The sequence below is a fragment of the Amblyomma americanum genome, chromosome 6 (assembly GCF_052857255.1).
Source record: "Amblyomma americanum isolate KBUSLIRL-KWMA chromosome 6, ASM5285725v1, whole genome shotgun sequence".
NCBI lineage: Eukaryota > Metazoa > Arthropoda > Arachnida > Ixodida > Ixodidae > Amblyomma > Amblyomma americanum.
In genome coordinates, this window is record NC_135502.1 from 24010946 (window position 1) to 24035764 (window position 24819).

At 47.2% G+C, this 24819-nt stretch overlaps 1 protein-coding gene across 2 annotated transcripts in view; it reads left to right on the forward strand.

Annotated features, from left to right (window-relative positions):
• The window catches only part of LOC144136455 (aminopeptidase N-like), an 82174-nt gene that overhangs the window by 43465 nt on the left and 13890 nt on the right, over positions 1-24819 (forward strand). For both annotated transcript variants that reach the window (XM_077668790.1, XM_077668791.1), the window contains exons 3-12: positions 13487-13642; positions 14350-14452; positions 14897-15017; positions 15732-15886; positions 17440-17553; positions 19275-19409; positions 21071-21136; positions 21275-21340; positions 23596-23753; positions 24598-24689. In XM_077668790.1, coding sequence (XP_077524916.1) covers positions 13487-13642; positions 14350-14452; positions 14897-15017; positions 15732-15886; positions 17440-17553; positions 19275-19409; positions 21071-21136; positions 21275-21340; positions 23596-23753; positions 24598-24689 — 1166 coding nt within the window. The remainder of the gene's footprint in view (positions 1-13486; positions 13643-14349; positions 14453-14896; positions 15018-15731; positions 15887-17439; positions 17554-19274; positions 19410-21070; positions 21137-21274; positions 21341-23595; positions 23754-24597; positions 24690-24819) is intronic.

A 24819-nucleotide genomic window follows, 5' to 3' on the forward strand; every position in this document is an offset into this window, starting at 1 on the left:
ACACGGTACAACGGGGGACCGCGCAGCGAAAACCAAGGGCCAGTGGTTGGGGGAATGCGAAAGCACATCACGCTGCTGAGTGCACACCGTCTCTCTGTTCCCATTTCGTTTTCTTGTCGGCGAGAAACACAGCACCGTCGTCACGCCCGCCGCGTTTCGACCACCACTTGGTCGGTGCAGAAACTGTTTCCGCGGTGTGCGGCTGTGATCGCGCGTTCATTTGCATACAATCACGTACTCCGCCGCCTCGGCTCGTGCTCCGTCCGTGCGAGGCCAGGCTGTGTCTCTCAGGCCAGCCTATAATTGCGTAGACAGCGTGGCGGCAGCCCAATCCTCGCCGATGGCAGGGCACACTGCTTGTGCGCTTCGCACTGTGTCGGCCTATAGTGGAATAAACAAACTTATTCGAAGAGGAGCTCTTGAAACCCGCCGGACCCGTTTGGGCGGCGCTGGCGTTAGGTGGGATCAGAGAAAGGAGGGGCGGCAAATGCAAGGATCACGAACACCTCTCGGGAACAAGCAAAGAAAACACGGTTGTGCTCTGCCCGCTCGCACCCGGAAGTCTCCCGGGGAGTACTCTCTGCCTCTCTCCGTTGCGCTGCTGGGATTGTTCCACTGTGTACGGCCCAGGCTGGTCGTACGCAAACAATGCGTGAGGGGGATACACCCTTCGTTTAAATGGGGCTACCGCAACGCGCTGCCTTTGTAAAAGGATCCAAGGCCGCTCGGTTTGTCGTTGAGCGAGAGTACAGTCAGACGCTTACGACAGCCCTGAACCTTTGTACACGACTTCCGAAGGCGAGAGTTCTTTGCACCCTGCACAAACTTGGAGTTCCAGGCGGTCGTACACGCCTCAACTATATAACTTTTATGGCCTCGGTGATTTTTACACAGGCTGCATATTTTGGTCATCCGCAGACATGCAGAAAGCGGCACTCGAGCCCCTCAACAATGCTGGTGCAATCAGGTTTCAGTACAACTACACTGAGCAGTAGTGTGCGCATGGTCGTGGTGCTGCTGGGTATGAGCGGTCTCTAATAATTTCCACAAATGCGTTCCTCATTCATCCACCTCACCCCTCCCGCTCTCATCACCAGCGGAAACTTTATACCGCGTCCTATAGCCAGCGGTGGCATTGTATGTTTCCAACGGCACCTCTGAGTGAGCCCGAATGCTTTCAGCTGCTATGTTTCCCTGCAGACGCTGCTTCAAGTACCTGAGCTCATTTTGTCCCGCTTGTGCTTGCACGAAATGTACAGCAATTCCCAGTCGCGCTGGGCGCTTGTTCAAGCACACGAAATCACGCCACATAAGCACAAAAAAAGAGAAAACGTACTGGCGGAACAGACAGCAGTTATCTTGGCGCGCCGTGTCTCTAGTGCCAGATGTGACGCAATCGATGCTTGCGGTCAAGTTTTCTGTAAATGACTTTCAGGAAACCGCGTCACTGTAGGAGTCATTCCATAGTCTGATAACAGTCTTGAGTGTCCCCAGTTATGAGGTAAAACGACTGCATATGTACGTATAACATTACCATGTCCGGCAATGGCGTTTTATTTTATTTCTGTGGATAAGTGGATGTACCAATGTCTTGTGATTTCCCTTGAGTGAATGCGCGTCCGCTTGCTTGTATGCGTTTGTGTGTGAGCACTTGCGCGCGTGCATCGGATAACACTCAAATCTGGTTATGCCAATCAAACCTCATACATATACAGCATAAAGGCTTTCTGTTTAGATAATACAACGGAGTGCGTTTAATTGAAGCGCCATATGGTCATTGAATTTCGAATTTGCTTGTCGCTGTCCGCGAGCTACAGCGTGCATAGGTCGTTATAGGTAGTAGTGCCTTCTTGCCTGATAGTGCTCGAAGGAAAGCTGATTGGTCCCTGGAAATCAGCATTTCACACAGCACACCTCTTGCTTCCTTAGCGTGCACCTCTGGAAAGCTTCGCACTTTAACGCGGCTCTTTTCAGTTAAACTTGTAAACACGAAAAAACGCTAACCCGCCGCGGTGGCTCAGCGGGTAGGGCGCTCGACTACTGATCCGGAGTTCCCGGGTTCGAACCCGACCGCGGCGGCTGCGTTTTTATGGAGGAAAAACGCTAAGGCGCCCGTGTGCTGTGCGATGTCAGTGCACGTTAAAGATCCCCAGGTGATCGAAATTATTCCGGAGCCCTCCACTACGGCATCTCTTCTTCCTTTCTTCTTTCACTCCCTCCTTTATCCCTTCCCTTACGGCGCGGTTCAGGTGTCCAACGATATATGAGACAGATACTGCGCCATTTCCTTTCCCCCAGAACCAATTATTATTATTATTAAAAACGCTAACTACAGATAAAGTTCCTGAATTTCATTTTCGGTCGTGGTCGTTCGGTAAAGCTTCGCCGTGGCGCCGCTTTCGGCGTGCCGAGCGATATAAATTAAATTGAATTGAATGAAAGGAATTATATTATACAGGTTTCGGCACGGATAGTTTGCACAAATCTCTTCAGGGCGTAGTGCGCTTTCAAATGCGTCGTCCCTCATTTCAACTGGCGATAGTGTTAACGTGTGCTCGCTTCCTAAAACATCATTTGACAATCGGTAGGTTGCCGAATAGACCTGACAAGCAACAACGAAATATTAATTAGCTTGCATTCTTTAGCTCGTCGCTCCTGTATGCGCGAAGCGATTATTTGATTGTTAGCTATCGTCTCTGGAAAAATCACTGGCGAAAGCACCCGCACTCCGTCGTTTTACCTCATGACTGTGCTGCAAATACAAAAACGAGAGGTGAACGCAATATATATGGGCTCGCTTACGAAGCGCTTGCGTAAGGAAAGCCCTCTTATTATTTTGCACTAGCAAAGCTTGCTTGCGAAGCGCGATATTCACCGCGGAGTTCATTAATATGGATGACGTTTCCGTTTGAGGGCAGAAACAATTTGCCCAGCCGCCCTCATTATCAAGCTCGTATGCAGCGAAGCGCTCTCGGCGGAGCACGGTCCCACCTGCGCGACAGAGTATCTTCCCTCGAACCTGCGCGGGAAGCGGCGAATAATTCAAACTAATTGCCGCCCCCTCTCGGCTCCAGCCTAGGCGTATCGCCAGATCCTCGGAGACGACGCGGCGAAAAGCCCGCTTTGTACGGCCGAATACGGCCTTCTATAGGGAACCGTGTCTTCCCACAGGGAGAGAGGGAGAAGTTCGCCGTAGCGAATTGCGTCCAGGCCTGTTTCATTAGACTTGAAGCACCCGGTGCAGATAGAACCTCGCAGAGCGAGCGACCCTGATGTAAACACACAAATATAGACGAGGAAGGGAGAGAAATCCAGTCGGACTCGGATTCATGAAGATTAACGGTGTTTTCCTCGCTGCTTCCAAAGTTCAGGTGGAGGTCTTCTCCTATCCGTGTGCTCGTTTATTCGAACGTCCCTTCCCCCCCTCCCCCTCCCCTGAGAGATGCGTATATATATTTTTTCTCAGTGTTTCTTTACTTCGTTCCCACGCGGTTTACGTGCCCGGCGCGCTGAACATGGGCAGGTACCGAGAATCGAAGCGTATGTTTCTTCATTTGTGCCCCATACAGGGGCGAACTCAACAGCAGCGCCAGCAAGAGCGCAGTGTTAGCGGGAGCGGTCGAGGAGATCGTGACCAAACAGTTCGCGCGGTGCAGCAGTCACGTTTATGGGGCTTTTGCGACTCCAGGGTATTCGAGCGGTTCCGGATCACTTTAATTCGTCACGCTGTATGAAAATGATATGGAGAACAAACTGGTTGTAAACTTACTGGAAAAAAAGTACTGGAACGTCTAGTGCGGTGAACAACACTATAAAAAGCTAACGGAAAGCGAGGTTGTAGAGGACGCAAATGGAATAGCGGAATCGACTTCGCATCTGTACCACGAATGCGAATGCCAACACTAGAAACGCCATGTCGACTTGCAAACTCGTAAGACTGTAAACGAGTAGTCGAGTTCGGTGTGTGAATTCACGATACGACAGAGTGCGGAGGAAAGATTAAAATGTTCCTCTGCAAAGTTAATTTTACCATTTTCTAGAATGTTGGCCTGTCAAAAAAGTCATGCATGGTATGCATGAGAGCTTGACGAATTGCTCAAACAGTAACATAAAGCACCCGCTGCGGTGGCTCAGTGGTTAGGGCGATCGGCTACTGAGCCAGAGTTTCCGGGTTCGAACCTGTCCACGGTGGCCGCGTTTCTATGCAGGTGAAAGGCAAATCGTGCCCATGCAGTGCACGTTAAAGATCCCCAGGTGGTTGAAATTATTCCGGAGCCCTCCGCTACGGCACCTCTTTCTTCTTTCACTCCCAACTTCCTCCCTTCGATTACGGCGTGGTTCGGGCGTGCACCGAGATGGGGGACAATTACTGCGCCATTTCCTCTCCTCAAAAACCAATTTTCATTTTCATTTATATAAAGTAAAAACAGTAAAAAATAATTGCACACCGACTGTAATTTTCGGTTGATTGTTATGCAAAGAAATGATTGCACTCTTGCACTAGAAGGGAAAATAAAGTTGTATCAATCTTTAATAAAATCTATCATAGTCTGAACCCAGTGCCCAATTTTCTCAAATTTTAGAGATTATCTAGGTTTGTTTGCAGATTAAAATTCTTCCGCCTGATTCAGAGCACTCCACGAAGTCATTCGCATAATGAAGTGCCCAACTGAAGATTTCTGCCCAACTGAAGATTTCTTTTTTTTAAAGCCCAAGTGGAATGGAATTCTTGCGCATAGCCTCGCCGTCCACGAAATAAGCCTGCACGTGCCACGAGTCCCACAGTCTGTATAACCACTCTTCTTTTTATACCTGTGCTCCGGGCGCTTTCTTCCCCGTGTATAAAAGCGACGGTGCCCAGAGGGAGGCGCGCGATGCCTTGATGGCGAAGGAGATGGCTTTCCGGCCCAATCAATGAGCGCTAATTTTAACAGCGCAAGATGCGGGCGCCCGCGTGGGCGCTGCTTCTTCCCCTCCTGCACTTTTCAAAGTCAAACACGTACTAGCGGCATTAAAACTACCCCCCCCCCCCCCCCCCCTCCTCCCACGGCCACGAAATTCCCCAGAATTTTGCTGCGAAGTGTGTGGCGTCGCTCGCCCAGCTGTGAAATTGGTGTGCAGTGCGCACGGGTTAGTTTGTGCCAAGATGTACTGGCGTCGCGTATGTGCAGGTGAACTACTGCGAACAAGTATGGCTTTTTTACAGCTGCAGCTGTATGGGGCACATTCTTTGGAGAAGGGGAGTGTAACCGTCGCCGTCGTGGTATGTCGTAGCTAGAAACGGGCGTTCGTCGTCTTGGCCAATCATAAACCTACCTTGCTGCACCATAAGCAGAAAATGGGGTAAATGGGACAAGCTGTATCATTTAGTTGTCCCGACAAATCGCTACTACGAGGTAGGGCTGACTGTTGCTGATGTCCCATTGCATTAGTGCCTTCGTGTGGGCCAGTCGGTGAGGCATTATGGACAGGTGCAGAGCAAAGGAAACAAGGACAACATAGACACATATATGTACTCGTCCTGTTTCCTTTGTGTCTGTGTCGTCCTTGTTTCCTTTGCGCTGCACCCCTCCATGGTCCCACTGCAGTTAGTCTCTGAGGTTGTAATGATTGCTCTTTGAAGGTCTGATTCGAGGGTCAATGAGGTTGTTGTAGGATCTGATGGCTGTAGCACCTTTAACGCGATGGCGTTAAGGGTCCCGTTCAGCAGCAACCCCGACGTCGGCGGTATTGGCGACACCTGCCACCTAGGTCACGTGACCCTGACACGTCTTCATTACCTACCCGCCGTGGCAGGCGGCAACCTGCTCACCGGATTGCGAGCAAACTGCCCACCGTGGTAGGTGGCAGTTAAAAGGGCTCAGAAGACTGCTCTAATAAAGTTGCGGTATGCCTGGGATGTTAAAGCACGCCGCTTCACGAATATCGTCCTGCAAGAATTTCACTTAATGCGCTTCGTTGAAGCTCAGTTATCTGTAGTCAGCATTTGAATTTCAGCGTCTTCGCTCCTTTCCCTCTTCTCTCGTCACTTTTTGAACGCTGGAAGGTCGGCGCTACTCCGCCTGCCCAACCTCCGTGGCCGGAGCTTCGTGACCCTCCAGAGCTACTCCGCTTATTTTCCGCGGACATGGTAGCTGCTTGACGTCTGAAAGGATCATGAATAGAGTTTCATTTATTGGAACATATATGAAACTTTCGTTATCAAACTGGACGACTTGGCGACATTACAGCAATGTATATGTGAACAGCGCGAAGTAATTAGAGAAGAATGAAGAGAACACACGCACAGAGGACCATCGTTCGAAGTGTGTGTTCTTTTTTGTGTGCCGTCTACTTGACGCGGTCCCTATGCACTATGCTTTTCAATAAAAATTGGCCTTGGAAGCGAGTTTTATATCAGAGCTATAGAGAAACCCTTCAGCCTTGAACAGTCACTCATTTGCCGGTAAAGGCGGTCAACTATCTACACTTATGAGGATGCCCGTAACGTTTTCCCTATTACTAACTCAGTCTGTGAAGTATCATTCCTTGTAATAATCAAAATTCCTTTCAGTAATGCGGATGTGCGTTCCGCGAGGCAAAAAGCCTCAGCTGCACTGGATTGTTCGATAGCGCTTCGACATTCCAGCGCGGGCTAACAAAGGAGCAACGGGAGGCGAAGGAATTCCACGGACAGCCGGAACGCACCGGAGAAGATATGATCCAGAACGGAAGCAAGCGGAGGTGATCAGAGTGCCGCTATTCTCTGGAAGCTACCAGAGACGGATTGTGCAGGGGCTGATATCTAGGCCAGTGTAATATAACGATTGTCTGTCCTCTGTTCAATGCCATACTTCTCGTCTTCTGCGTCGACTGCCAGATGCCAGTGATATAGCGGGAGCCAGCGACGCTTCAGCCAATCACGAAGAGAAAAAAAGTCAATAGAATCGCAATGAAATCTATATAGTATCTCGGCATTTGAGTGCTTTCGAGAATATCCGTATGGCCAAGCCACAGGAAAAGCTTGGCACGCAACCAGCCCGAGCCGTGATGGCGCAGCAGAGTCGCGCCCATACTACATGCTATTTGCTCGCGTACAAACCTTGACGGTCATTCTGTTCGACCCTTGTCTGGTTATTCTGTTTTGGTTGACTGTTCGACCCTTGAAGTGAATGAACACACATCTACTGAATGCAAAGATGTCTCAGAAACGTATCTTCGAGTTACGTACTGAGGCGTGCATGAATAATTTAATTATGAGCACGTAAATTACAAATATCGCAATTAAGCGACTAGCGAAGTACGTTTCCGGTGAATTTCCTTCGTGCACGGCGTGCAGTCGTAGCGCCATGATGCGGAACCTACTGAAACCCCAACACGCATTGTACTGTGATGGTCCTGCAGATGGCGTGACCGACGTTTCGCTCCAACTAAGCAGGTTCAGCCGACTTGAACCACAGCCGAATTTTTTGGTCTTAGTAACGCCACGTTTCATAGTCAAATCTCCACCATCATCTGATCATGAAGAGAAACGCGTGGCGACATAGCCAGATGCGAACACTAGGCGTGTATTAAACAAAGAAGCTCATGCGGTATATCCAACAAACTACCAAGAAGGATAGCTTGCTAAACTAAATAACACGCGGCTCTTAGCGACAGCGGGGCGCAAGCAGACAGCACGAATGTTAGCAGCACGAAATAACACTCAGCTTTGAAATATGACGCGTTAACAAACCTCTTGCTCTCACAAGCGAAAAACAGAACGAACGTAATGCCAGCGAGATTCTAACAGCCCTTAAAAGACAGTCTTTGTCCCTAAAGTTCGCTTTGTAATTCCCAGAAAATGCTTCAATAAACTTTCTACACCTCAGTCTGCTCGTTATCTCTGACATGCAGACTGAAAAAATAAACAAAAGAACTTGCTGCCATATAATTTGCCATATTCTCAGCTCGCTAACAGCAGAATCGCTGAGTAGTTCTAGCTCGCCTCTCTTGAAGCTTTGCGCGCACGCGGTGAATCACAACTTGACAACAACGGGCAGCTAACCGAAATGTTAGAGCAGGCTAGTTAGTGCTAGCGCACACTGCGTGCCTATTGTTTTGCATTCTTTATCATTGTGTATGCTTTGTTATGCATGATATTGCGATGTGGTTAAAGTGGTATATTAAGTGCATTCTCCGTGTTGTGTGTGTTGGCATGACATTCACGAAGCACAGTAGATATTTGACAAAATATTTATTATACAGTCGTTCTATACAGGCAGGTTAATCACGGTTGCACGAAAAGGTTACAAAGACTGTCTTGTGAGCAATAAAGTATTTAGACTCCCATGGAAGATTCTAAATCACGGATTCTGTCTGAAACACTAAATGTATATATGTAACTTTCCACTCTGTAGTAGCCATTTTCTTTGGTGTAACCAGTTGCAAATCACACACACACACACATGTACATATACATGCACATGCACATGCACACATAAATGCACACATACATGCACACATACATGCACACATACATGCACACATACATGCGCATATACATACATACATACATACATACATACATACATACATACATACATACATACATACATACATACATACATACATACATACATACATACATACATACATACATACATACATACATACATACATACATACATACATACATACGTGCATGCATGCACGTACGTACGTACGTACGTACGTACGTACATGCATGCATGCATGCATACATACGTACGTACGTACATGCATGCATGCATGCATGCATACATACGTACGTACGTACGTACATGCATGCATGCATACGTACGTACGTACGTACGTACATGCATGCATGCATGCATACATACGTACGTACATGCATACATACGTACGTACATGCATACATACGTACGTACATGCATACATACATACGTACATGCATACATACGTACGTACATGCATACATACATACATACATGTGCTTGTGGGCAGGTTTCCCAACGGAGTACCAGAACGACAAACGGCTTTTTCCGTGAATGTGGGCTTGGGTCCTAGTGCCCTAAAAAAATTAATGAACCAGTGAATAAACGTGATCACTGACAATGACTAGTCAAGTACGCATATCCTTTATCGTGAACGCGAACGGAACGATGGCTGGCGTGCACTGGGCAAACATTTCGCCGCATGAGAACTCCTGCGGTGAACTTGCACGTGAGGATTTACCACGAAAGTGCACGCCCGCCGTCCATGTTAACCGTCCGAAGTAGACTATCACGGCGGGCGTGGTACTATCTTTGTGTACAGTTTTTACATATTCCTCCTTCCCCTGTCCTTTCTTACTGTCGCGCCCTCTATTTCCTCCTTGCTGCCCTACCTTTGTCCCTTTTATTTCTGCTAACCGCAGCGCAGGGGCTTCAGGTCTCAATAGCAGATGCTGCGGCCAGCAGCATCTTTTTACTTCTGTTTACTTCTGTTTTTGATTGTATTATTCAGCCACTGCTCCGAGTAATCGCCACCTTTTTAGATATGAAAAGCACTTGTCGCGGCAATATTTATTTTATTTCCCCGGGTTGGTCAATGTCACCCTCGTTCAATCTCGTTGTGACTAACTTCAGAGACTTCACCGCATACCAGCGTTTTCCATGTTATGAAGTCAATAGTGCACTGAGAACAGAGAGCGGGCATAATTATTCTGTCGCAGAGGAAACAGTAGAGCATGCCGTATCAAATGACAGCGATGAAACTTTCAATTAAGACTCGCGCTGGTCTCGCCTCGTAGGCTCGCACTAATCGCGTATAGCGCGCGCTCATGGCTTCGCCTGGCGCTCGCGCGGTCACTTGAATAAGACAACAGCCAGTGGCATCGCGGGCGCGGTTGGCACCACAAACGCCGACCACACCCGTTTGTTTCCCATCGCTGCTGATGACGACAACAACGCGAGATGAAAGGCCTGCCCGCATCCGCACGCTCGTTGAATGATCAAACGTGGCCCACATTCTTTCGTTTGCGCTCTGCACTGGGGCTTTAGGTTGGCCCGAGCGACGCGATATGGTCGACCCTCGTGAATCCTTCATGCCTGCACGCGCATAGCAGAAAGCGCCGACGCGTACATTCCACTGTCTTTTTTTCTTTCTTTCCGCAGAGTTGTAAACAACTCCGACGCTCCCCTATCTTTACTCAGCCGTCGCTATTATGCGGGGCGGCGTGAACCCAGTTGGCTACGGCGCTGTTCTTCGCGCGTGCTCTACTGCGACCGCATTTTGACGCGAGCATCGTAAGAAAAAACAATCTAATGGGCAGCCACTTGTGTAGCTCTGAGTAAATATAAGCATTACTTAGGGGGCGACCAGTGTTCACTGTACTCACTGTTATCATCGGCATCTTCCACAGTGCGAAGTCTTAAGTGCTCCGTTTCTCCTTCGAGATGCGGGGCGCGCTCCGCCAGTAGCAATTCCTGCGATCGCGTGCTGCCACAGATGGCCTCATGAGCATCGAGTTTTGGCCTGATAAGTTGAAGGTTAAGTTCCCACCCAGCTCGACTATGGAACATCGCGCGATTTGCTGCTTTATTGTTTAGCGCCCGTTGACCGTCCGTGTTCTAGCGAGGTTCGACAATAGCCCGTGACAGTAACGAGGGCTTGGCCTTGGTGTACCTGATAAACATTTCGTCTTTCAAAAAAATAAATACGCGTTAGTAGGCTCCAAGTATGTCAGTTTAGCTTGGCATAGTTATTGACGTGGCGCGTCCTGGCGAAGCGAAGGCAGTCTCGTGTTCATTTTTTTTAAATCAAATGTAGATCGTGTCAGTGCTATATCACCGACTATACCTTGTCGTCCACTTTTCGATGGCGGCAAGTTGTCTTGAGGCTTGACTAGGGGTCACCGCTGCAAGCCCGGCCATTGAACTAGGAAAGTTGTCTTCCTAAGGTTGGGTTGTCTTCAGGCCACGGAATGGCTGTTATGGAAGCAGCGTCCAGGCCGAGCTGTTATCGGACAAGCCTGCCCGCCAATATGGACTTCAAGGTACGAACGCAGCCGTTAAAGCGGTACATTAGATATGCGCCGTCAACGGCAATTTGTTTAAGTTAATCCACTAAAGTGAAAATTGCCCTTGTTTATGAAGAAACCTTGCCTGTTTGCACATTTGCAGTAAACAGACCCGCAGCGTCAAGGGAGTGGTAGAGCTTTTGATGCATCTTTTCTTTTTACTGGTGTTAAAAAACAAACCACCAAAAATCAATCAGTGACACAAGCATGGTGTTGTGTTCATAAGCTACCGCTGTTTTCATTTCAATTTTATCCAGTCGATGAGATACTCGTTGGGTGCCAGTTCATTTTGCCGATCCCAATCGCTCATTCACGAAGGCGGTAGCGTTACGAACATCTGGACTGGTGCAATGTAAATCTGTGAAGTCTGCGTCGCACGGTGCAGGGCGGCCTTTGCGCTCCGGACGTCTTTTCTGCCGCGCGTCTGGCGGCCGGATGCCGACCCAGGCGCGGAGAGATCGACCAATTCCGAGCGTTGTTTACTCAGCAGTTTCGCCGCCCGTGGGGGAGAGAGAAGCTCCGCGCGAATGGGTCCTATAGGCTGGCGTGGTTGCTTCATCGGGAACCACGGCCAACCGAGACGACAAAGCCATTCGTTGCACTATCCGCTCATTGGCGGAAATTATTAGTTTTATGGTTCATTTATGGTGTATTCCAATTAGCGATCCGGAGAAGCTCTCCGAATCCGCGAAAGCGCACTGTGTCTAGGTATAGTGCAACCATCGCTGTGCAATCAGAACTCAGGAACTGAATCCGAGTCTCTCAATGAAGCGTGCAGTTCCGTTTCATGGAGCAAGAGAACTTTCTCCGGATCTTCGACTGGAATGCGGCATTAGACAGATAGCCTGTAGATATCTCGTGGTCACTGTTTTCCTTTCGCTACGTTCATGTCTGTTTTAGTCGTCAACGGTTTTTGTTGGCAACCGGGCACGTCAAAATTCTCTGCTAGCACTATGCCTATCTCATGATCACACATTTTGTGCCTTTTGGATAGGCGCGGCTAATATATGGTAACTTTATAAACGTCTATTGGTACGTAACCCAATTCTTCAATCTGACATCTACTGAGAAGTGACTGGATAGGATAGGATACACTTTAATGCTCTAACAAGGTGTTTCGGTCATACAGAGGTCTTCATCTTCAAGCAGATGTCTCCCTTCGTCTTGCAGAGGTCGGCGCCGCTATTCCAGGGCACCGCTGAGTTCGGCCGCTCGCTCAGCATGGATGACCAATCCTCTTTGGAGGATTGGGCTGCCGCTGGAGAGCACTCTCCGACTGCTCCGCACTCGGATTTTCTGAGCCATGGAATGCTTTATTTCTGTCACATTCCCAAGTAACATGGTATAGGGTGGGTGTTGCACCGCACCATGGGCAGATGTCCCTGTATTGGTTCGGGAACATTTTGCTAAGGATGTGTAAATTGGGACTGGAAATGAAGGGCGCTGTTGCTGCTCTATGGTGAGCTGTGGGTGGCAGATGTATGGGCAAGCTGTCACGATTATCCTTTCAAGTATAGACCTGTAGCAGAGGCAGCAGGCGTTTTAAAAAGAACAGGTTCCGCAGAGGGGTGAGGACGTTGTGCACAAAAAACATACCATGGACTTCCCTCTGAGTGACGAAATACCGCAAGCTTTCGACCGCGTAGCAATAGTGCGGTAACCTGCACGGATTCGTTTTCTTAGGCGTCGTCGTCGTAGCTCGATCGTTCGAGTACCGTATGTTGGGAGCACGATGGAAGAAGCTTGTTATTCCACCGTAGTTGGGAGGGACGGGCCGCCAGTGTCACGCGGCTGCAGTTTTTCGACCCCCGAAGCGTCGATTTTTTTCGTCCTTCGGTGAAGTCCGCATCAGTGAAGAGGCGCAGCGGTCGGTCAGCACGGTAGCCCTGCCATCGTCGTTTTTGGTAACTGTCTAGGCTACTGCATGTACGGAAAGATGTGGAGTGGTCATCGTCACTCGCGACTCCAGTGTCGTGAGGGTGCCCATGTCGGTCTCCTCCGGTATCGACATGCCACCTCGATGAATCCGAAGTTGTGCTCAAACCTGACTGCAGTGGTTCAAGAAAGGGGGGGTTTCAGGCTGGACTGTATCTCTAGTTCACAGCATTTAATGGCTGTTGAAAATCTCAAATTCTTTTTTCTGCTTTATTGAAATTGTACTCTCCACTTGTACCGTAGTTGCCGACCACGTCGCCTCGATTTCGTCACCTTTCCTAGCGGTAGCATTGCTCTGAGAAGAATCGCAACTGAAGTGAAATCATGGGTCAACCGTGAGTTGAGTTTCGCGGAGCAACAGAGTCGATGCCGTATCGAATCGGAAAAAAAAAGTACGATGGTCAAGTAATGTTTCGAATAAATTATCACCAGTTTGTATCTCAGCAAGAACGATTATAGCACACGCTGATGCTGACGATTCATGAGAGAAACCGGAGTTGTAAACAACATGTTCCTCAATGTTCGCCGCAGGTGGCTGGCGGCGACGCAGTTCCAGGCGACGGACGCTCGCCGGGCGTTCCCCTGCTTCGACGAGCCGGACATGAAGGCCACCTTCACTGTCACCATGGTGCGGCCGGCAAACATGAAGGCGCTCTCCAACATGCCCGTGAGCAGCACCTCCGACAGGTCAGATTCCGATCTCTCTTCCGCACGTCTACCTCTCATTTTCACTGGCCCTTTTTGGCACATGTGTCTAGATTATGCGACGAGGTACCGATTTAAAGCTCCGTAAAATGAATGTCGAGGCCTTCGAGTTTTTCTCCATGCTTAACACCTCAGTGTGGTGACGACCTTCTTCTAGTTATATTCAAAACTATGTCGCTGGTTTCAGCGTGAAAGTGCGGGGAAAAAGTAAATCAAGCAGGTATTTGAGGATCAAAGGGAACGTGTGTATGAGATTAAAAAATTGAGTAAGCTTACTTTGCCTGTGTGTGACTGTTTCAGCACCGCATCTGGGCACATCCTTGGCCTTATTTGTTTGTGACGCTTCTGTAGTAGTAACATTAGGAGTATTTTCGTTTTGACTGTATTGTTCAGCGTCGAAAAGAGCATTGCGATGCTGTGTTTCTGTCTTGCCTTCTGTGTCTCTTGTGCAATGCTGTATTCGTATATATCAAAAGCTAGAACATCATGGAGCAAAATGATGATAATTGGCTCACAGCCTAGCATGAAGCCTCAAACTCAGTGGTGCAGCCTTGCCTTTGTAGTGAGTATGCACCATCTTCACTACTGTGCCCAGCGTTCGCTCCCTCAGCTCTGTAGATGGCGTCGCCAAGTTTATGTCGAGGCCGGCGACACCGTAGTAATCGCGCGTGAACGCCCCGCGCTCACAGGCCCGACGGACTGAAAGCGGACACGTTCCAAACCACTGTGCGGATGTCCACTTACCTGCTGGCCTTCGTCGTAAGCGACTTCGAATCACGGGGTGACAACAAGGTGAGTCATTAGTCACACGCGCATGCGCAAGGCATGCGTAAAGCGCATTTGCTTTTGCAGCCCGATATTATGAAACTACATTATACAAATTTTGAGCTCTTCAGAAACAAATCTTGATTCTCCGAAAAATTGGGACATCACATAGCACTGCATTAAACGTCTCCCAGTGTAGCGAAATTCTCGGTTCAGAAAAATGATTTGTTTCTCGAATTGACTTGTCACCGTTGTACAGACCCTGGGCGATTCACTAGGTCTGAATCTGGTTTGCAGTGAGCTCTATGCCGGCCATTCTTGGCCGCGCGAGAAAAAAAAAATGAAATGCTGAAAAATCCTACCAAAAGCAGTCTTTCAGCGGCAGCGTTATTCCTGACTCTTACTGCCTTGTTTTTTTTTTTTTTGCTTTCACACGTTTCACCTCATTCTTCTGCACTTCATTGTTTCCAGTTCAGGGTGTGGGCCCGACCAAACGCCATTTCAGCTGTGGACTACTCGTTGTCAATCGGTCCCAAAATCTTGGAGTTCTACGAGCAGTACTTCTCGGAAAAGTATCCACTCCCAAAGACTGGTGAGCAGCAAGCTATCGCGCTGACCTTTACCAGAAATCGCAGAATTTCATCAGGCTGCTCTGCCCGTTTTCGTTGTCTCGGTGTGCGCGGTACTGGTCTCCGAAACGCAACGTAACGGAACAGTGTTCCAGTCGGTCTACGAACGCATATCCCCGCTGTCGCACAACGGTGCTGCGGAAAATGTCTGGTTTTTCTCACGCAAGATGTAGTAGCAGCAGACGACATATTTAAAAAAAATGGAGATGTGACGCAATCTTTTCAGAACGTCGCATCACCGACAGCTACATCAGAGTATGTAGCACGGAATCTAATACTCCTGAGGACGATTCAGCGCGAAGCGATAGCGAGGTACTTTAGCTGAGCGCAAATAGACGTGTCGATTACAAGACAGCGCCAAGATTGACAGCAACACTCTTGGCAGTCTGCGACGATTTATCGCCTCCTAAGTGAGCTACGAACGTTCGACAATCAACCGCGCTTTGGTGGATCGTCTAGTTTTCCCCTGACCGCCAACATAGCGAGGCATATTAACCGCCATGTTTACAAGTGGTATATTAGCACAAATTTGTGATCATCCAGCTCCATAGGAGATGCCTTACGCTGATGATTTCTGTCCACAATTCATGCGTGTACGACACAGAACAGACTGAGGATGTATAGAGAAATGTGTTCACTGATTCTCCTCGCGCACGATCCTTGCCTGGTGCCTGCAGACATGGTCGCTCTGCCCGACTTCAACGCTGGAGCCATGGAGAATTGGGGACTGGTCACGTTCCGAGAAACTGCGCTGCTCTTCAACCAGGACGACTCGTCGGCCGGTAACAAGCAGCGCGTTGCCGTCGTCGTCTCGCACGAACTCGCGCATCAGGTACATGCTTTCTCGCTTAGGTGATGCCTATCAACCTGCCATGTACAGGGTCGGTCAAAAGTTCTTAGGCCACAGGGTCTGCTTTGAAGCGTTATAGTCGGGCCCTTAACACGGCTCTCAATCTAACAGGGTTGTGAAAGGCAAGACGCCTCTCCTACCCCGTACAGATATATTCAGCTTCGAGGATGACGTAAATGACCAGCCACATAGCTCGAAACAGATGCTGTGGCCTGGAAACTTTTGACCAATCCTGTACCTACCGCAGAATGTTAGCTATATGTAATACTTGCCTGATGCCTGAAGTTTTTCGACCAGTATGCTGCGTTTCATGTGGCTACTTCTAATTTCATTTGTACTGTTCTACATGGAACTAAAGTAAAAACCTTTTTTTTTCAAACTCCGCCAGTGTTTGTGCCAAGGTGAAGCTGTCTCTTGTATTCAACAAGGAGCATTCGAAGTTACTTGTGTGCACGGTGCTAATCGAGTGTCCTAGAGGCCGCTGCTAATCATATCCGTTACACGCCGATAAGAGGTGCTCGCAGTTACTCACATGCACGACTGTAATCCAAGAGGCCCGTGTTCCGAGGCATGTGCTAACCATGTCTGCAGTATTCTTTGTCTGACAACGAGCCCCATAAAGAAGGCAGAATTTCTCAACAGTGAACTGCGGAAAGTAGGCGAAGCCTCGAATTTGAGGTGACATTCTGATGCCCGACGTTTTACTTCAGACGTGCTCTTTTTTATTTTTTCTTGGCGTAGTCTGTGTAGACCACCACCTCTAAAAATGAATGCCTGAAAACACATGTTGTCAGCTCCAGTCAGCTATCAACGTCGCTTACATTCATTAAAACCACGGCTTCCCGATCTCCATTGTCCTTTAAGACCTCATCGCATTTTTTCTTCTGATCATAACAACGCAGTAGAAATTTTTAAGGTTAAAATTTTGACAGTGCTGGTATTTCTTCAGTAACTGAAAAACATAAAAGTCAAGTAACTGTTTTTTTTTAATATGTACCGTAAACTGTATAACTACATTGCTCCTTACCGGCAACACGTGCAGGACGCGATTTTTCTCGTTTCTTAGCCAGAAGCCAGCAGTCACGAACTCTGCGGAGGAACTCAGTTTAGCTTCTTTTCTGTCCACTCCCCTTGCTTATAGCAAAGGGAGTGGCACGCATTTACTGTACCACGAGCGGCCTGCTTCTTGTTGTTACTAGAAAAACCGTACCATAAATTATTTGTTCTTATTCTGATCAGAGCAATTTCCCTCGGCCTGCGAGATGACACGTTATCATGTTCTTTCTGCATACCTGCCATGTAAACAGTGTCCTTCAGAGCATCTTATTAATTCCTCACCAACTATTGCGAGGCTGTCTTGAACATTTTCCTTCAGATTCCTATGCAGACTACGATAAAGTGGGTTAGAGTGGATTACTGAATTCCTCACAGCGCATAAAAAACGGACACGGGCGTGTTTGTTTCTCGTGCGCTCTGATGAACTCTAGTCTTGGACAGTTGTCCCGGTTTGAACTGTCGAACCCGTTGTTTTGCAGTGGTTTGGCAACCTGGTCACCATGGAGTGGTGGGACGACCTGTGGCTCAATGAAGGCTTCGCCACGTACGTTGAGTATCTGGGCGTCGACTTCGTGCACAAGGACTGGGAGATGGTGAGCCACTCGCCCGTTGCATGCTGGGCTTTGTGTTTCTGCGCCAAAGCTTTGCATTTGGCGGCTATTTAAGCTGAACCCGGGAAGACGCACCGCATCTTAGAAAGCAACTGGTGGTGGTTAAGGTGTAGCTGTAAAGATTAGGGGCAGCGTGATGTCAGAAGGAAACTGGTTGTGGCTGACTGATTTGGTTCAACAGTCTTAATTTAAGCAGTATCAGTGTCAAGCTGAGTTTAGCAAATGTATACAGATGAAGAAATCGTCGAGGAAAGTAAAATATCACTAACTTCGACTTGCGTTTACTGCATGAAGAGCATTTAATATATATGAACATAATAAAAAACCAATTTTTTTTACGGTAATTCACATGTGTACAGTCCGCAACACCTGTTCCAGAGAGCGCATATTTTTTGTTGTTTTTTTACAAGGCAACAAAGGCGCCTCTGATACGGTTAGGCACCCGCCCTAAAGATGCATAAGACTGCTCATAAACTTCATTTTCCTATTTTTTGGTTCCAAACTCGCGGAGCTCGCAAGTCAGTGCAAGCTCTGGTGTGCAGATGGATCTTCGGCTGTGATTAGTCAAGTACCCTCCTGTCATCGGCGCCTTCACAACTGTGCATTACCCGAGCTGTCTATAATTACGATAAGCGATCAGTCTGCCAAATGAAAGATTTTCCACTGGATAGCCGAATTTGGTAGACCACACTTGTGGTCCGCAACGCAGGTGTGGCGCAGACCACAATCCACCTGCTTCATAGTGCGTCATTTTTGACAGGCAGTACGCTCGTTGTCGTTATTGTCTTAGGGCACGTTTTGGCAAGTTTTCCCGGAGATGTGAGCACCATAAGTGAGTCGCATTGTACGAATACTTTTAGCTCAAAAATCTTTTCGTGTTTTGTGTGCAGATGTGCAGGCTTAAACGGCGGGCGGGCACCTTTCTGTTCACTGATGAAGACACATGCACAACACCAGAACCTGCACTAACGCATGTGCTTTGCCTACATGGGAACCAAGTGAAAATTGAAATTTTGAATAGCAGTTATTCGTTTTTATCTACATATCAAACATTGAATAATTTTAAAAGAGTGAACACCAGTTAAGCTGCGGACTTCCCTGCCGTCCTCTAGTGTTCTTTCGTCGATGCAAGTTTGGGCTATAATAGCTCTTGTCTTTTAGTCTACGTTGACTCAAAGACATGAGTTGTCTTCACTTGTCTTAAGATACTTTTCTCCAATGCGGCTCCTGTACAGTACCTAAAAGTGGGTACGGCGTTGAGCAATGTATTATGAGGGTTCGTTTGTTGAGGTCGAACTAGTGTTTCACCCCGTGTACTCTACACAAACACAAGGCCGATGATTTGAAACAAGGCCTAACTACTCCAGCTCTTCTCTCGTCTTTCTGATGGGAGGGGGGGGGGGGGGGTGTTGGCTGGCCAATCCCATACAATCGCAATCGTTCGTGCCAGAAACTGGAAAACAATAGTGGTGAGGTTACACGAACATAATCATCGTGGGGCCACTGTACAAGGAACAGCTTAGCTGCGATGCATTTGCATCGAAGCTAAATAATGCAGATGCGTCTGAAATTTCCCTGTAGAAATCGAGATGCTATGCACATGATCGGCACCGAATTAGAGTTATAATCAGATATTTTTAGTCATAAGCGCTCGTGTGCTTCTTTTGAAGCCTTGGTTTCAAGAGTTTTTCTTGCTTTAACAGGCTCAGCAGTTCATTGGCGACGAACTCCAGCCGGTCATGGAGCTCGATGGCCTCAAGTCGTCACACCCGGTGTCGGTTCCTGTGTACAACCCTGACGAAATTATTGAGAACTTCGACAAAATTTCTTACGGAAAGGTAAGCACGAAATAACTATGCTCGCGCACCTTGTTTTTTGCACACGGGATGTTCGTGCCTCCGATGATTTTTTCTGCGCAATACACACCCTTTGTGAAAGTGTTATGGCCCAACTTAGCTGTTCGGTTAAACTGGGGCTCACTAATATATCACTACAGTATTAACTTCTAATAAAGTTCTGTAGCAACAGCTGCTAGCTGCTGGTGCAGGTATCACCCAAAATCTCAAATGAGATAGTTAATATCTGACCTGTAGCCGTCGCGGTGGCTCGAAGGTTATGACGCTCGGCTGCTGAGCCGAAAGACGCGGGCTCGATCCCGGCCGTGGCAGTCGAATTTCGATCGAGGCGAAATTCTAGAGGCCCGCATACTGTGAGATGTCAGTGCATGTTAAAGAACCTTAGGTGGTCGAAATTTACGCAGACGTTCATTACGGCGTCCATCATAGCCTGAGTCGCTTTGGGACGTTAAACTGCCATAAACCAAGCCTAATATCTGACCTTAATGGCTTATATTTGGTTGAACCTTAAGAAAAGTCTATAGCAGCATAGCGCCACTTTGGAAATTAAATTTATCGTATCAATATCGAAACAATGTACCACTGTCCACCTATACGTCGTGCTTTTCCCAAACACCCAATCATATCGGGCTGACTCGAATTGGGAGAGGAGGCCTAAGATGCATAACTAATTTCTGAGACAACGTCGAGAGGAGTCGAAGTGTAGCGCCACAATAGTGGGATCCGCAAATGTAAGGACAGTTCAGGGAGTGTTCATTGGAGAAGAAAATTTGGTCGTCAACTTGAGATGCAGTTTTTGTTTCTAAGGAACTAATGTGACTATACTTTACTGCATCAGCGAAATAATCTATCAAACGTGTTTTTTTGTCGGTTCTCAGAGCTATAGCGCTTCATGCTGCTTTCTGGGGATGCTTCATTCCGACTATCTGCAGTCGTAGCAAGGGTGCATTGATAAACCAATGTAAGGTCGGCAGTAAACAGAATATAACAAAGGTAATAACCGTTGTAATTATTTGCTTGTTTAAATTTTACTGCACCCTTGGGCCTTGGGAATCAGTTTCAACTATTGCATTAACATTCTTCGCCCTTCGAGCTTGCTGATCGATTCGGGATTGGATCGCCAACTGAGTTTGCCGGCTTTTGCTGGCATAGCCGTTTGGGCACCGGATCAAAATGAAATTTTTCGTCAGCCGTATAGCTTTTGTTTATTTACACATTGCTGTGCCCGGGAAATGACGTTTCATTTGGGGAATTTTAGGAACCCAAATTGTCCTTTTTTATAAACTGACGGAGTTATCATGAAGATAAAGGAAAAATGTCCTGAAATAGTGAGTTTTGGGTCTAGTTGAGGGAATTGCTGGTTACAGCATGAGACATCCATATTAATGGCTTTCTTCAGTCAGTGGATTAGGCTGAGCACTAAATTGAATTTAAAGGTGAAAAAGCAAAATACCCTAATCGTTCATGAAATTTCGCCGCATATTTACTTCGAATGAAACCCTATCTGCAAGCCCCGCGTGATAAGGACATTGGGAAAAGAAAGGTTGTCAAAAGTGGTCAGCTTTAATTACATTGTCTTCGTAATTTCTCATCAAGAAACATATATGTTAAACAATAAATAATTTTTTCTATTTTCCTTTCAGGGCGCATCCATAATTCGTATGATGAACTTCTTCCTTACGGAACCAATCTTCAGGAAAGGTGTCTCGGTAAGACTGTCGGAAGTTCGCATCTTGCAAAGTGTAACGCAAAAATAAATGCTTGTGCTCGTTTCAAGTGCCGACATACGAGATTTAAAAGAGGCATGTTTGATAAACCTTACGATTTTTTTTTGTGTGTTTGTGTAGACCTACCTGAAGAAGCGGTCTTTCACCAACGCTCGTCAAGATGATCTTTGGAAGGAATTGACAATGGTGAGTTTGACCTGAGATAAAGAAGACACTCACAGAAGAGAGAACAAAACGACCGTTTAATCGCACAGCACGCGTTTTAAGAGGACAGTCACAATATCAGGGCACCGGAAACGAGACACCCCAGTTTAATACCGCAGATGGAATATTTTCGCTGCTTACGACGAGTCTTTATTGCTTGACGGCTAGCAGCCCTCTTTTTTGCACTAGGGGAAGTCGTGGTTGCTCAGTAGTTATGGTGATTGGCGGAGACGAAATGCTGGAGGCCCGTGTTCTGGGCGATTGTAGTACACGTTAAAGAACCCCAAGTGGTCGAAATTATCCGGAGGCCTCCACTATACGGCGTCTCCTATATCTCGAGTCGCTTTGAGACGTTAAACCTCATAAAACTACAACAAAAACTAAACTTTTTCGCGCTAGCCGCTTGTGGTTATGGTCATCTGCAGCAGCTGATCGTAGAAAAATCGCATTTTTTAAAATTGATTAGCGCAACATGCTGAATCATTATGCAACGACCAGATTATCAACCAAGCGCAACTACCTGTGCCTTACCTGTCGTGTTTATATTCAGAAAGAAAATGTGCGCAATGGTTGGTCTGTGGCAGAGCTGCTTTGCCGTCTGTGGCAGATACTGGATTCGATCCCATTTGCCACTGAAGCCTGCCATTAATTTATTTATTCAAATACCTCACGGGCTCCGACTGGAGTATTATGTGAGGGGGGTTACATAACTGGGGTGGGAAAAAGAAGCAAGTAGAACATGGTTATTTTAACATCGTTATACAAAGAACAAGCAACCAACCAGAAAATAGAACTAAATTGAAAAACTAAATTGAAAAACGCACTACAGAACACACTTCAGAAGAAAATGCTACTTATTTTTTCTTTGAAAATAACATGATCTGAGATGTGAACAATGTTATCACGAAGACTATTCCAATAAATGATTGCACGGGGCAGGGCTGATGAGTTTAATGCAGTGGTCCTTCCCGAAAGGCGCTTAAAACTGAGGTGATTATGCAATAGGTGAGATGTGCGGGCCGGTTTTGTAAGGGGTAGTGTGAAGGAATGATGGCTGTAAACGATTTTATGGAAGAGGCAGATAAGTGCTATTGTTCTGCGAGATTCTAAGGATGGAAGGGATAACGAAGCCTTAATGTTAGTTATACACGAATGTCGGCAATAGTTGCGAGAAATGAAGCGAGCGGCACGATTTTGTACGCGCTCTAGGGAATTAATTAGGTACTGTTGGTGAGGTGACCAAATGGAAGATGCGTATTCAATTTGAGGGCGGACGAATGTCTGATATGCGAGCTGGTGTGTGGAAGAATGCGCACCTCTGAGGTTACGCTTTAAATAACCTAATGTACGGCTAGCTTTGGCAGCAATTTTTTTTATGCGGGTTTTCCATGAGAGATTAGATAAAAAGTGAACGCCAAGGTACTTGTACGATGACGCAAGAGTGACTGGACTGTTGTTAAGCGAGTAAGTGAAAAGGTAATTAGACCGTTTACGGCTAAATGTCATTAACTGGCATTTATCAGTGTTAAGGGACATTAGCCATGATGAGCACCAGTTATTAATGCGATGTAGATCTTCTTGAAGGGCGATGTGGTCATTAAAGGAGCGGATTTTGCGATAAATAACGCAATCGTCTGCAAACATTCGGAGTGTTGAGGTAATGCCTAATGGGAGGTCATTGATGTAAATCAGAAAAAGTAACGGGCCTATTACACTACCTTGCGGTACGCCTGATGTTACATCAATTAAATGGGATGAATGGTTATCAATAGAAGTGAATTGTTTTCGAAATGATAAAAAGTTTCTTATCCAAGAAATTGTTAATGAATCGAGGCGCAATGATGAGAGTTTCGCTATTAAACGACAGTGTGGAACGCGGACCAAGAGGCCCTCCGAATTGACGCTCGTCGTTGCCAGGAGCGAATGGCTTCTCTCGTGTGAATCACTCTGCGAATACCGCTTGGCTGTGTTCTCGCTTGCGGGCAGATCCTAGGCGCGTACTTCCACAAAGTTTCTTGAGATGTAAGATTAACTACGGGATAGTAGCACTCGCAGGATGAGCTACGTGCGTATGCCCTTTCCATCAGAAATGTTTAGGTTATCCAAAGACGTTCTAGGTTCAAAAGATGCTAAGGCTATCCAGTATATTTTACCTGCTCCATCACCACACAGGGATCTCGCCGCTGAGCGTTATAGTCAGTGTAATGAAGCCCGAAAAACGGCCGCGTTGGACGCAGGCGCAAGACGAGAAGAACCGCGTGGACGTGAAGGCTGTAATGGACTCGTGGACGCTCCAGACGGGCTACCCGCTCATCACCGTCAACCGGTCCTACGAGGCCGGCACGGCGATGATCACCCAGCAGCGCTTCTTGCTGGACGGCAGCGAGGACAACCAGTGAGCCAGGAGGCGCTGAATTCAGCGTGCCACTTTCTCCTTTATCTCACTAATCTGTATCGCTTTGCACCCGCTGGCATTTAAGAGGGTCTAGCCTCGCACCTGTGTTTCTTTTAATGGTTTTTAGTTGATGGTTAACAACCACCTTGTGTTTCGCCTCGCATCACAACCTCATGATGAGTTGATACGAGAGCGCTTGCATCGTAAAAAAGCATAAAAAATTCTCGGCCCGTCGCAAAGTCGACCCAGCTTTGTAGACTGCACATGTGGCACAGCTGTAGTGGAACAAGCTTTAAATGTCCAGAGGGAGAATGGAAATGTTACCAAGAAAATGGCGTCAAAGATAGTTTTTCGTAGCTGCTTTCAACACTTTATTTGCTTTGCTGATGTAGGCGTGCGTAAAAGTTTTTTTTTGTTTATTGCGCTTTGGAGTTGCTTGAACTTATGACTATAAACGGTGCTAAGCAATACAGGCACAGCGAGCGGTTTATGTGCATTATTTTGTTTCTTCGCTTTAGGTTTTAAATTTCCTTGCTATTATCAGGTTTTTAGATAGTTGTCCATGGTTTCTGAAGAACATGAGGCACATCTCATTGCATACAGAGAAACAGTGCTATTTTACCGGGACTCCGTGTTATTCTGTGGTCGTATTTAAAAATGCTACTGTTGGGCCAATTGCCTTTTTCCATGTCTACCTTTTAAAGAAGATGAAGTAGTTAATGTAGCGTTTAAAAAAAATTCTTAACACGTCAAAAGTCGCCGGATGTGAAGCATAGGTCCCTACATGACTGGAATGTTCGTGTTAAACAGAGCTCACCAGCTCTGACTTTCTGCCTGCTTCCAGGACACTTTGGAAAGTGCCGCTCACCTACACGGACGCCAGAGATCCAAATTGGAACGCCACGGAACCCAAAATGTGGTTTTCTGATAAATATGGTGAGTGACTGGCAAGAGTTGTAAACTTAGGCTACGCAAGGATACAACCAGTGTCAACAGACATGAAAACACGACGCACATCATTACGGTTGTGTTCAGGCCGAGCAGCCGTCATATGTACTAATACATA